The sequence below is a fragment of the Piliocolobus tephrosceles genome, chromosome X, assembly GCF_002776525.5.
Source record: "Piliocolobus tephrosceles isolate RC106 chromosome X, ASM277652v3, whole genome shotgun sequence".
NCBI classification, from domain to species: Eukaryota; Metazoa; Chordata; class Mammalia; order Primates; family Cercopithecidae; genus Piliocolobus; species Piliocolobus tephrosceles.
In genome coordinates this window covers 81,187,931-81,201,909 of record NC_045455.1, presented here as the reverse complement: position 1 = coordinate 81,201,909, position 13,979 = coordinate 81,187,931, and the positions used below count along the sequence as shown (strand labels likewise).

General features: G+C 34.2%; 1 protein-coding gene across 2 annotated transcripts in view; it reads left to right on the top strand.

The window, feature by feature from the left end:
- NBEA (neurobeachin) overlaps nucleotides 1-13,979 on the top strand; it is a 743,995-nt gene that overhangs the window by 97,122 nt on the left and 632,894 nt on the right. For both annotated transcript variants that reach the window (XM_023208811.1, XM_023208812.1), the window contains exons 2-6: nucleotides 4,136-4,367; nucleotides 8,100-8,200; nucleotides 8,458-8,553; nucleotides 11,749-11,870; nucleotides 13,453-13,579. In XM_023208811.1, the coding sequence (XP_023064579.1) occupies nucleotides 4,136-4,367; nucleotides 8,100-8,200; nucleotides 8,458-8,553; nucleotides 11,749-11,870; nucleotides 13,453-13,579 (678 nt within the window). The remainder of the gene's footprint in view (nucleotides 1-4,135; nucleotides 4,368-8,099; nucleotides 8,201-8,457; nucleotides 8,554-11,748; nucleotides 11,871-13,452; nucleotides 13,580-13,979) is intronic.

The following is a 13,979-nucleotide window of genomic DNA, read 5'->3' as shown; positions in this document are numbered from 1 at the left end:
TTTATTCTTGACCTTTGGGTGTCTGATTATTAAATGTCTTGAGGTAGTCTTCTTTGGGTTAAATCTGCTTGGTATTCTATAACTTTCTTGTACTTGGATATTTTCTCTAGGTTTGGGTAGTTCTCTGTTATTTGAAGGTTTACTCAAAATAAACTTTCTGTCCCTATCTGTTTCTCTGCCTCCTTTTTAAGGCCAATACCTCTTAGATTTGCCCTTTTGAGGCTATTCTCTAGATTGTGTAGGCACGTGTCATAGATTTTTATTCTTTTTTCTCCTCTGTGTGTTTTAAAATAGCCTTTCTTCAAGCTCATTAATTCTTTCCTCTGCTTGATCCAGTCAGCTCTTAAAGGACTTGATGCATTCTTAAGTATGCCAATTGCATTTTTGAGTTGCAGAATTTCTGCTTGATTCTTAAAAATTATTTAAATATCTTTGTTAAATTTATCTGATAGAATTCTGAATCCCTTCTCTGTGTTATCTTCAATTTCTTTGAGTTTCCTCAACCCAGCTGTTTTGAATTATCTATATGAAAGGTCACGTATCTTTGTTTCTCCAGGATTGATTCTTGGTGCCTTATTTAGTTCATTTGGTGAGGTCATGTTTTTCTGGATGGTGTTCATGCTAGTCGATGTTCCTTGGTGCCTGGGCATTGAAGAGTTAGGTATTTATTGTACTCTTCATTGTCTCAGCTTATTTGTAGCCATCCTTCTTGGGAAGGCTTTCCAGTGACACTGCAGTTCTTGCAGACTTGTAGAGGTACCGCCTTGATGGCCTTGGGCAAGATCTGGGGTAATTTTCTAGATTACCAGGCAGAGTCTCTTGTTCTCTTCCCTTACTTTCTCCCAAGCATGCAGAGTCTCTTTCTCTTTCTGTTCTGAGACACCTAAAGCTGGGGGTGGTGTGACACAAGCACTCCTGTGACCACCACCACCATGATGTGCTGGGTCACACCTGAAGCAAGCACAGTGCTGGGTCTTGCCCAAGGCCTGCCCTAATCACTCCTCAGCTATAGCTGTGTTCACTCAAGGCCCTAGGGCTCTATAGTTAGCAAGTAGCAAAGCCAGCTGGGTCTGTGTCCTTCTCTTCAGGGTGACAAAGTCCCCCTGGCCACCAGCAGGTCCAGAGATACCATATAGGAGTCAGGGACTACAGTCAAAAACCGTAGAAATCTACCTGGCATTCTGTTGTATTGCGGCTGAGCTGGCACTCAAACCACAGTCCTTCCCCTTTTCCGCTTTTCCACTTTCCCCTTTCCAAAGGCTGAGGAACCTCACCCCATAGCCCCCGCCATTCCTGGCCATGAGGAGTACTGCCAAAGTACCACCGACATTCTCTTAACGACCGAGGGCTCTTATATCAGCTTGTGGTGAATGCTGTCTGGCTTGGACTCACCCGTCAGGTCAGTGAGCTCCCCTTTGGCCCAGGGCAGGTCTAGAAATGCTGTCCAAGAGTCAAGTCCTAGAATTGGGGACCCCAGGAGCCCACTTGGTGCTCTACCCTACTGTGGTGGTGTTGGTACCTAAGATGCAAGACAAAGTGCCCTTTACTCTTCCTTCTGTTTTTGTCAAGCGGAAGGAGTTTTGCCCCATAGCCGCCACAGCTGCTAATGTGCATAGTCTCGCCTGAAGCCAACAAGTCTCAGAAACTCACCAAGGCCCTCAACATAGTACCTTGGTATCACTGCTGGTTATTCAGGACCCAAGGTCTCTTCAGTTAGCAGATGATGAATGCTGCCAGGACTGCGTCTTTTCCTTCAAGGCAGTGGGTTTCCTTCTGGCCTAGGGTGGATCTAGAAATGTCGTCCCAGAGCTAGAGCTCGGAACGAGGGCCTCATGACCTCAGGGTGCCCTGTTCTTCTGTGGCAGAACTGGTAAACAAGATGTAAGACAGACTTCTCCCCACTCTTCCCTATCCTCTTCTCAAGTGAGAGGAAGGGGTTTCTTTTGTATCCACAAGCTGTGCAATCTGGGGTTAGGGGAGGGGTGATGCCAGCATTCCCTTAGCTGCCCCAGCTGGTATCTCAGTGTGTACCATGCTACTTTAGTCCACTGTGTTTGGGCCTAGTTCAGCACCAGGACTCACCTATGAGGTGCAGTCCTTATGGCCTAGACTGCCTTTCAAGTTTTTACTTAGACACCAAGAGTACTCTGGCCTTTGGTACTGAGGTTTGTGGGCACTCAAGTTTGGACCGCTGGTATCAGTGATTCCCCTCTGGCTAGGGCTGGTTGAGATGCCTTCTTGTGGGTGGACATCAGCTTAGTTTGGTCAGATTTTCCTTTCTGCTATAACAAGATGGCACTGGGTTCAGTGCCTGACAATTGTTCTGTTCTCCCTTCACCAGCACCCAGAGATGCTCCTGGCACCAAGCCATACTGCTGGGGTCAGGGAGGGGTGGTGTCGGAGACTCAGAACTGTTTTTCTATCTTTTCAGTGTCTCTTTCAGCGATATGAGATGAAAACCAGGTACTGTGAGTGCTCACCTGATTTTTAGCTCTTATGAAGGTGCTTTTTTTCTGTGTAGTTGTTGGTTAACTTAATGTGCTTGTGGTAGGGGTAGGGGGACAATCTGTGGAGTTTTCTGTTCTACCATTTTACCTCACCTCCCTCCTAAAAAATGTTCTTAAATGAGATTGTAATGTTTGTATGAACTTGCATGAAGACAGACTTCTTGTGTTTGGATCCTGAGTCTCTTACGACCATTTTGTAACATTCTTCAACGTACTTATAACTCTGTGCCTATGATTCCTTATCTGTAAAATGAAGATAATAATAGTATCATAATAGATGTAAAACATTTAAAACAGTACTAAATGCCACGTGAGGTTAGGTGGTGGTATTATTACTATTTATCCTCTTTACCTCATATTCTGTGGTCATCTGTCAGGTGATTACCTGACATCACATATTGTGAACATTCACATATTCACAAATAGTGAATACCTTTCAGTGACAGGCAATTAATTCTACTTCTTGATCCTATTTCTACTCCATCTGTTCCTAATCTTGTTTTTCCTTTGCTTCCTCTTTTCTCATCTACTCATATTTTATGTCTTCCTTCATGCTTTATATAACTTGTAGCCACCTTCAGTGTTTTTTGGAATAAAGTAGTGTATGCATACATACATATACATCTTTGTTCCTAGAATTTAGCACTTTTAGTGCATGGTTTTTATCTTGGACATTCATATATTCTAGTTCCCAGAACAGTAACTTCTAGACTTTAATAAATTATTTATTGAATGAAAGAAGGAATCAATGACTTCAAATTTGTGAGACGTTGTACATGATTATTATTTTATTCCTAAATCTTATTCTTTAGACCAAAAGGATATCCAGTTTGACAGTGTTCATTTTAATAATGATGCTTATAGCTGAATATAATAGTTCCTATGGGATTCCATCAACAGAGAGTAAAAGAGTATTATTATGTCATTTTATTCTATGTGTATTTGTCTGTTACTGTACTTAAAATGCCAAATGGGAGGGGCAGTACGACTTTGGACTCATTTGCCATAATGCTGAATTCAAATGTATTGCTGTTAAATCAGCTTTCTTTTACCCAATTCACATTTGTGCTTTAAAAAAAAAAGTTTTACAAGATCTTGCATATTTCTGTTCAACTTATTTTTTAACATTCATTCCATTATTTCAATATTTATTACAAGTTGTATCAGTTTCATATTTCTTCATCTTCTGTATATGGAGTTTATGCCCCAGTTATATCTCCTTATCTGTAAGACTAGTAATACCAAAAAAGAAAATGAATTTCATGTCTTAAAATTTATCCTTAGTAAATTCTATATTTTCTGTTGATTATCACTTTTAAAGTCCAAACCCTCTTTTTAGGAATTTTTCCTGAATCCCACCCAGGAATCACATGCTGTAGTTTGCTCTATTTTACTAGATTTGAAATCACCCTTTTCCATTTATGTGGAAAGTAGATTTCTCTTCCCTAGTTTCAATGCTTACAACACCTTTCACTTATCTGTAGCTCTTATACTTTTGATTAAAATTAATGTTATACCAGAAGCCTGGAAATTTTTTAGAGTAGTAGTTTTGAATTCTTGTTATTTCATTCTACTGTTATCAGTAGCCTCCCATGTTAACACCATTGTTTCTTTCTGTTTACTTTCAGCTGGTTGGTGGAGAATTTGACTTGGAGATGAACTTTATTATCCAGGATGCTGAGAGTATAACATGCATGACAGAGCTTTTGGAGCACTGTGATGTAACATGTCAAGCAGAAATATGGAGCATGTTTACAGCCATTCTACGAAAAAGTGTTCGGAATTTACAGACTAGCACAGAAGTTGGGCTAATTGAACAAGTATTGCTGAAAATGAGTGCAGTAGATGACATGATAGCAGGTATGGGGTTGTCTGACAGGAAAGTATAACTTAAATGTTTATGAAGTTTCACATACTTCCCTTTATATTCCATAGGTAATGTAGATTTGTTGACACTACTTTGATTTAAAATAAATGGAAATGTATGGAAATTTTACTTTTTATATTAATGGAAAACCTGAAGAGTGGAAGAAGAAAAACATAATTACTGTAGTAGACAAACATAATTACTGATGTTGTTTTCTAAATTTTAGAAAATCTCAGTACCACGGAGTGCTATGAAATCTATCAGTCTCATAAACAGTATCTTTTTATGTAGTATTTCATTAAACTTTTACATAACTAAAATACCACAATAGGTATTACAGTTCTGTATAATGAGCATTTTACCAAATTCTCCTAGTTTTGTGCCACTCAATCTGGCATAAATGCAACTATGACAGCAGTTACTAAAAGTCTTAGATAAGCATGGTGTATCTTTTGGACATGTCCGTTTTGGAAGAAACTTTTGTATTAAAATAAACTAATATATTATGGGCTAGAACATAAAATTCACCAAGAATTTCAAGATAAAAATATTAATGTTTTGGTTGTTTGGGTTATTCAAAAAGTAACTTTGAAATCTATAATTTTTTCACCACCAACCCTTTACTACCTTGCACACTCATTCTCCCGTGTGGCTGGATGCATTTCAGAAAAAGTGTTTTGAATATTATTCCAGAGCAAATATCATTCCAGAAAATAAGTTTAAAGTTTGAAATGTTTATTTTTTGTAAGCCATGAATTTTCAGCCTAAGTATCTTCTGACATAAAAGCATTTTCGTGATTATACAAGTGCTGATATTACCCTCCACAGTATCATGCCTGATCCGGGAAAGTAGTTCAGATACCAGAGAATACTCTTTCACATTTTGGCTTATGTATTTAATTATTTTTAAAATTTATGGAACAAAACATTAAACAAGAAAGAATGGAATGAAAAATGGGTTAAAAATAATACAAAATTGCAAAAAGAATGCTTTAAATTTAAATATTTCAAAAAATTTGATTTTCTGAGAAAATATATTAAAAATCATATCTAATTACCTTCAGGGTGGCATATATCCTTTTTTTAGAATGGTTTAGCAGTCCCTGTATTGGGTACTGATGGCTAACTTGATGAAAAGTGAGATTTAGACATCTATTTCTTAAAATACCTTTTTAATAAAGATATATTAATAGTAGCATTTCTATAAATTCTAGAGTTACTTAGTAGGAATGTATTAATACAGACTTATATGTACACATGTTTTATAGAACATCATATGATCTTTCAATTCTTATATCTGAGCTTAAGCTCTTTTTTTTTTCTTTTGTAAATTGGCTGCTCCTCTAATGGAGTGCAGTTTAGAGAATGAGCCAAAATTACACACATCGTAATTTACTGGTACATAATTCATCAACACTGAAATGTAACAGTGACAGTGAGGGTGACTGTACCATAGAAGTTCATATCTTGACATTACTATTATATAAAGCTCCTTAATTCTCTTATCTTTTTCTCAGTACTAATATTAATAACATAAAACTTTCACTTTTTGTAATTTCTAGCATTTCCCTTCAAAAGAACTTGATGATGGAAGGATATGAGAAAAGAGAATAAATGTCAGAAAAATACCTCTGTCTTGCTTTTTAATAGAGAAATTAAACTTTGAATATTATATTAAGGAAGAACCGGTAGCCACCAAAACACTACTAACGTTCATATCTGAATGTATTGTAGTATGTTAAGTTCAATGGGGTCCTTTTTATTTAATAATATAGTATAAGTGTCACTAGAAGTGGCTAAATTAAACATGTATAGCAAATTGATAAGAAAATTCCATGGTCTTAGTATTTTTTCTTTTAAAAAAAATCATATCTGATTACTTTCAATCTTGTTCTTCAGAAAAGAAGACCTTCTATAATACAATTAAACTGAGCTGCTTGGTTGTGTTACATATACAATATATAAGTAATTAGTATTTTTTCTCTTTTAAAAATAATTTCTGATTGTTTTTAATCTTGTTCTCCGGAAAATATCTTCTGTATTAGAATTAAACTGAGCTGCCTCATTGTGTTTTATATATATAATATGCAAGGAATTTTTAAAAATTTCTAATTAAATACAAAGTTAATAGATTACTTTTTGTGACATACATGGGAGATAAGATAAAGCCTTGTATAACCTGAAAAAATATTTAAATGTTGCAAATATTTTTAAAAGTTTTTTTAAAGTATTTTATGTAAACCTTTAAGAAATCTTCTGTAAAGTTGCCAGTGCAGCTAATTGCTTAAAAATACTTCATTTTATAGAAACATTAAATGGACTAAGAGAAAAATACTTCATATTAGCTTAGGGTTTTTACAGTACTTGAATTTTTTATAGAAACATACTTTTTGATCTATATATACTAATATTTTCATACATTTTTGTTGCTTAAGTGAGACATGTTTTATTTCATTAAAATATCACTCTGAAAGTGGTATATTCACTGTCACAATTTTATTGTAGAGATTACTTGCTTATTGTGTGTTAAATAAAATTATTTATGAATTGATTATTAATTGATGAAAATAAGCATACTAAGTTTCAATTTTGAAATATACAAATGACAAATATTTTTTAAAGTCTCAAATTCCAGTTATTAATCTGTGATATGATATTGAATAATATACATTATATATCAGTACTAAGTATTTCAGCTTACCCTAACCTAACCTTTTTATTAATTGATTATAAGCTTTTAGAATATATATGTGTATTGCTTTGTAATAACCTTTGTCGTATGTTTCATTCTTAAGAAGTGCTTTAGAAATTGAGAAAATGAAGTATAAATGTTTAGATGTTCAATTTCTTGCAAAGAACAGTGGCAGAAGAAGTATTAATCACAATATGTAGAGAAAGCAATCAGAGACAAGAGATTAAATGTATAATTTTTCTCATTATTAGGTGTGCTGGTATGTCTGTTATATGCACATAAACACTCACACTAGCATGATGGATACCATTAGTCGTGTACTGACAGACTAGTGTGTAAGAGTGAGGGTTCTGAAGCTATACTGTCTGGGTTTGAATCCTGATTCTACCACTTACTAGGTCTGTGTTCTTGGGCAGTGTGAATAAATTATCTGTGCCACAATTTACTCATTTTACAAGGGGATAATAATGGTACTTACCTCATAGGCTTGGTATGAGGATTTGTGAGGTTAGTATATGTAAACCACTTGGAATAATGTCTCACCTGGAGTAAGTGGTAAAAATTGCTAGTGGGCCAAGGAATATACCAAGAATATATTAAGAATGGACAATTCTGAAAGACAATATAGTCAGCTGTTACTTTTTCGTTTGACAATAACCAATTTACAATTTTGCATCTTTGTATATTTTCATATTTTTACCTACCTTTCCCTGCACACAGCAGGCTGTGTTGTGGTGTGTGTGTGTGTGTGTTCTGGAAATATATAAAATCTATTTTACATTTCTGCTAAGAGAGCTTAATTGCATTGGTGATTTAATGGGGGAAAATCATATAATTGAAATAAATTATTTTGGTTATTTAATGAGTTAAAAATTGTTAATTGGGATGGCTATTCATGAGGACATTTAGCTGTATTAGATACATATATATATAGAGAGATGACAATGACAACTTTTATCTTTCAAAAAGTATGTTACCTTGACAGATGGCAGCTCATGACTAGAGTTCAGAATAACTTTATTTTCCTTTGAAGATCTTCTAGTTGATATGTTGGGGGTTCTTGCCAGCTACAGCATCACTGTCAAGGAGTTGAAGCTTTTGTTCAGCATGCTTCGAGGAGAAAGTGGAATCTGGGTAAGCTGTGGTCAGAGGGAAAGGTATTCAGTATTAGCTCATTAATACTTAATGTTCAAAAGTTTGTCTCTAGAGAGCTATATACTTGAATTTATAATGGAAATTGCTTTCCTCTTAAGTGATTTAGTAAATGTTTTATAAATGATTTAAAATTAATTTTCTCTCTAGTTAGAAAACAGTCCAGTGGCTAACGTGGTATATTAAGTATTATTGTTAAATTTGTACAATGACATTTATTTCTTTTATTGTTTCCCCAGCCAAGACATGCAGTAAAATTATTATCAGTTCTTAATCAGATGCCACAGAGACACGGTCCTGATACTTTTTTCAATTTCCCTGGTTGTAGTGCTGCGGTAAGTTTTAAATACATGTGCTGATTTTTATTTATTTATTTTTAGGTCAACTTTAGTAAGGTTTAATTTACATATAATAAAATTTACCAGTTTAGAAAGTACAGTTTGATGAGTTTGGAAGTCATACAACCACTACTGTATAATGATTTGAACAATTCCATCACTCCCCCAAATTCTCTTGTGCCTGTTGGAAGACATTCCCCTCTACCCATCCCCACTCCTTACTACCTCTGATTTACTTTGTGTTCCTATAGTTTAGCCTTTTCTAGATTGTCATATAAATAAAATCATACAATATAGTCTTTTTCTTTTTTTTGTGACGGAGTCTTGCTGTCACCCAGGCTGTAGTTCAGTGGTGTGATCGCGGCTCACTGCAACCTCTGCCTCCCCGGTTCAAGCAATTCTCCTGCCTCAGCCTCCCGAGTAGATGGTATTACACACACCTGCCACTGTGCCCAGCTAATTTTTGTATTTTTAGTAGAGACGGGGTTTTACCATGTTGGCCAGGCTGCTGTCAAACTCCTGACCTGCTGTTTGCCCGCCTAGGCCTACCAAAGTGCTGGGATCACAGGTGTGAGCCCCGCCACCCGGCCTGGTATGTTGTCTTTTGTATCAGGCTTCTTTCACTTACCATGATGCTTTTGAAATTTTCTATGTTGTAGTTTTAATTACTGTTTTATTCTCTTGTCTTTTTTTTTTTTTTTTTTTTTTTGAGTAGTATTGCATTTTATGGATATAGCACAGTTTGTCCATCCTGGATATTCACTAGTTGATGGACTTTTGGGTTTCTAGTTTTTGGCTATTATAAATAAAACTGCTGTGAACATTTGAGCACAGGTCTTTCTATGGACATATGTTTTCTTTTCTTTCGATTAAATACCTGAGTGAGATTGCTGGGTTTTATGGTAACTGCCTGTTTACTTTCATGAGAAACTGTCTATTTGTTTTCTGTATTAGAACATTGTATATTTTCATAAGCTGTGTATGAGATTCCCATTTGATCTGTATCCTGGACATTTTCAGTCTTTTAAATTTGAGGGATTTAAATGGTTGTGTACAGTAGTCCCGCCTTATCCATGGGGGATATATGTTCTAAGACTGGCTCAGTAGATACCTGAAACTGTGGATGGTACTGAACCATGTATATAATATATACTATGTTTTTTTCCTCTACATACATACCTGTGATAAAGTGTAATTTGCAAACTGGGTACAGAAAGAGATTAACAACAATAATAATAAAATATAATAATTATAGCAATGTATTATAGTAAAACTTTTGTGAGTCTTGTCTCTCCGTCCTTCTCCTCCCTCACTGTCTCTCTTTCAAAATATCTTACGTACTGTACTCACCTGTTTTTAGACTGTGGTTGACCATGGGTAACTGAAACCATGAAACCACAGATAAGAGGGGAATCTACTATAATGGTCGTCATTATAGTTTTAATTTTGCATTTCATTCATGACTGAACATTGATGAGCATTTTTCATGTGTTTATTGGCCATTCTTATATCTTCATTTGTGATGTTATGTTCCAATCTTCTGTTCATTTAAAAAATTTGGTTGTTTATCTTATTATCCTAAGAGTTCATTATATATTTGGAATGTAAGTTCATCTATTAGATCAAGGTAAAATATTCCCTGTTTTAAAGAGTCAAGAAAAGTTACATATTGTTTGACAATAAAATGTTATTTATATTGTATGTTAATAAAACTGCCTGAACTAATGGCTTAAATACTAAAATCTGAAAGGTTACTATAGGGTATAACTCTTCATTTGAAATAGTGTGTGTGTGTGTATGTGTGTGTGTGTGTGTGTGCATGCGTATGGGTGTATGTGTATTTTTTTTAACAAGTACTTAGAAATCTTTGACTACTTTGAGATTATTTATTGGCCACCTACAGAGTATTTTCTGTATCTTCAGTCATTATGCTTGGAGTATATTACATTCCTTACTCTTGAAGAACTTTGATGGCTAGACATGCAGATACAGCTTGTTACAATAAGAGTTATAAATAATACTGTAGATTTAGGTACTCATAACTATGGGAACACAGTTGAAAAGAGAAACCACGCTAGGTTGAAGTCCAGGAAAGCTTCACAGATGAGGAACATATTAGTCTGCTATTAAAGAATATTTGAGATTTTGTTGGAAGGAAGAATGATTTGGATAGAAGCAACATGATGTATAGAAAGAGGAACTGTAAAAGAAGTGGAATAGCTGGTATATTTAGATGTACTTTGGAATGTGGGTTTGGGTAGTAGAGAAGGATAAAATCAAAAGAGTTTGTTGGAGCCATAGCATGTGGGAAGTCTTGTATAACCTGAAGAAATTTAAATTTTATTCTGAATGCAGAAGATTTTGACATAGAAGGGCCGTGTTTTATTTGAGAAAGGCCATTATCAGCAATATGAGGATCTGTTTGGGGAACAGGTTAATTTTAAAATCATAATGGATAATTATCTTTTATGTAGAATTTGGATAAAGCCTAGGAAAATAGAATCCATTCAGATGTTTCTTGAAGTCAGGTGAAATAATCAGCTACTTTCTCATTTATTCCTTAGAATGGCTACATTTTATTTGATTGCTATTTTCAAGGGAATGCTATATTTTTCCCTTTCTGCTTTTGAATGGATCTGAATCCTTTTTGTTTATAAATATCAGTGGTTAAGTTTCTGAGTAATAAATGTCATGCTTTGCCTTTCTTGGTTTCAATGTTGTTAGCATTATAAACATTATCTCTTAATGCTTGCATTTCTTCAATATTGTTTCCGTTAACATTTTCTAGCTCAGTCATTTTTGGCTTTAAATCTTCAATCTCCTTTAACCAAATGGATTACTACTGAAAACCTAGCATAAACCATAGAAAACTGAAATTGGGAGGCTTATGTGTAAGAGACTGTATACTGATGAAACTAGATGGGGACTTCTTGGAGTATAGTCTGAAACCCGCTATGTAACATAGAGAGAAAATCTAATTCACTGAATTGAATGCGTCTATAATCAACAAATACTATTTAGGTATAGTTAGATTGTTTTAATAAAATACTAGCTTTTATTTTATGGATTTGTTTGTGATTTTCTGGTATTTATACTTTGATTGTTATTTAATCTGCAAAAGCCATATTTGACGTTAGCTACTATCACATTTCTTTAACTGATACTTTTGTACCTTTTCTCATTGCCTTGTAGGCAATTGCCTTGCCTCCTATTGCAAAGTGGCCTTATCAGAATGGCTTCACCTTAAACACTTGGTTTCGTATGGATCCATTAAATAACATTAATGTCGATAAGGATAAACCTTATCTTTATTGGTAAGTAAATGTTTAATTTAGGACTTTTTTCTTTAAGTACTTGAATTCTATAAATGTATAGTCTCAAGGCAACTTAGATGGAATATAAATATATATGTATATGTATATATGCTAAAACTGTAAAGACATTGTAAATCACTTTTATTTATGTGTGTATATATGCATTTATTTTGCTATTGATTCTAGGTCATCTGCCTCATGATTATCATTCTTTTTCAATTACAGTTTAAAAGTCAAAGGTACAGACTTTCTGTCCCAGTCTCCTTCAGTGTATATCAGTTGTGGGAATTTTAGTGAGGATTGCTGGTCCCTGAAAAAAATTCCAAACTTTTACCAGATTTCATTCATTTTTGCCTTTTCACTTACTTTGTTCTATTAGCATAACTGACATATGCTTGAAAATTGTTAATAATAACTACGTAAGAAATTATAAGGTAAGATTATTTGGTATGGAGAACTAGAATGAGTTGATCAACCTAACAATGTGTTGATCTGTAAGGGTTGAAAGCTTGGTAATTTTAGTATGCCAGTAATGCACAGTCAGCATACTTACGAATAAGAACATCAAACATTCGTTGATTGCCATATTATATGCGAGGCATTGTAAGTGTTTATATATATGAACTCATTTAATACTTACAATACTCTGAAATAAGACTGCCTGTGTCAAGTTCTGGCTTCACCACCTACTATTCACCCTGTATTTTTGGTGTCTTCAACTATAAGATGAGGATAGTAATAGTGTCTATCCCATAGGATTTAATGAGAGAATCGTATTTAAAGCTCTTTGTATAATGGCTGGGTCAGAAATGTGAGCAAAGAAACACGTGAGCTATTACTATCTTCTAAAGTTCTATTATAAAATATATATGGATAAAATGAGAGCAAGTTTTAAATAAGCATCTGAACTTCCAAACATAAATGGGGTTGGACTTCAGAGTAGTCGTTTTGGGAGCTCATACATTAATTTCAGTGGTACCTTCATTTTTCAATGATTAAACATTTTTCTACATTGTGATTAAATTTACAGCTAAGGGGAATGCTTCTGTAGAAGAAAACAACTATATTTCATAGTTACATCTTTTTAATTTTTTAAACTAAAAATGTACTGCTTTATTTGATCAGCTGCATTATTTAGCAATCTTGACTCTGACCAAAGTTTTTTTTCTTTTTGTTTTTAATTTGTAAGCTCTTTTCAAAGGATTACAGAGCAGATTGTTATTTAAAATGTGAATTTTGTGTAAACGCGTTCTGTATTTGCTAATTGTAAATGGTCCTTAAAAGTAGATAAAGTCTACTTGGTGGTAGGTTTTTGTTGGCAATTAATTTGTTTTTAAGTATTTCTGAAATTTTAGATTGAAATACTAAAAGCTTTCATAGTCTTTTGTTTCCCAGTTTAAATTTCTTCTATTTACTTATAACTAAACCTTTTATATTTTTGTTTAGTTTTTATTTGACACATATTAAACTGCTTCTACTGTACAGGGAAATAAGTTTTATTTTCATAAGAATGTTTAATAGCCATTAGGTGTTTAGTTCTTTTTATCAGAGGATACTATACCATTGTCAGTTGTCTTTGCAGTTTTCGTACTAGCAAAGGAGTTGGTTACTCCGCTCATTTTGTTGGCAACTGTTTAATAGTCACATCATTGAAGTCCAAAGGAAAAGGTTTTCAGCATTGTGTGAAATATGATTTTCAGCCACGCAAGGTAGGTAAAAGTAAATATTTTTATAACTCACCTGTTATGACAGAATTCTTAACTCTTTTATGACCTCTGTAGTATTCTCTTTCTCTGGTTTTCCTATGCTTTTAATGGTTTTCTCTTATCTTTGTCTGCATTTCCTTTTTATTTTTATGTCTGATTTTTATCTTCTATAAAATCAGTGTTTTGATCTCCTGTGATGTATTTCTGTTACCCTCTCTCATTATCTCAGTCTGATCTGTTCTATGGCATTCTTTCGATAAATACTTACTATTTACTGAGTATTGGACACCATTGTAGGCACTAGGGATTTATAAATATTTGCCCCTTTTTAAAAAAGCTAAATGTTAAACCCCCAGATTAAGCAATGCACAGATACTATTTTTTTTTTTTTCTTTTGTGGGAG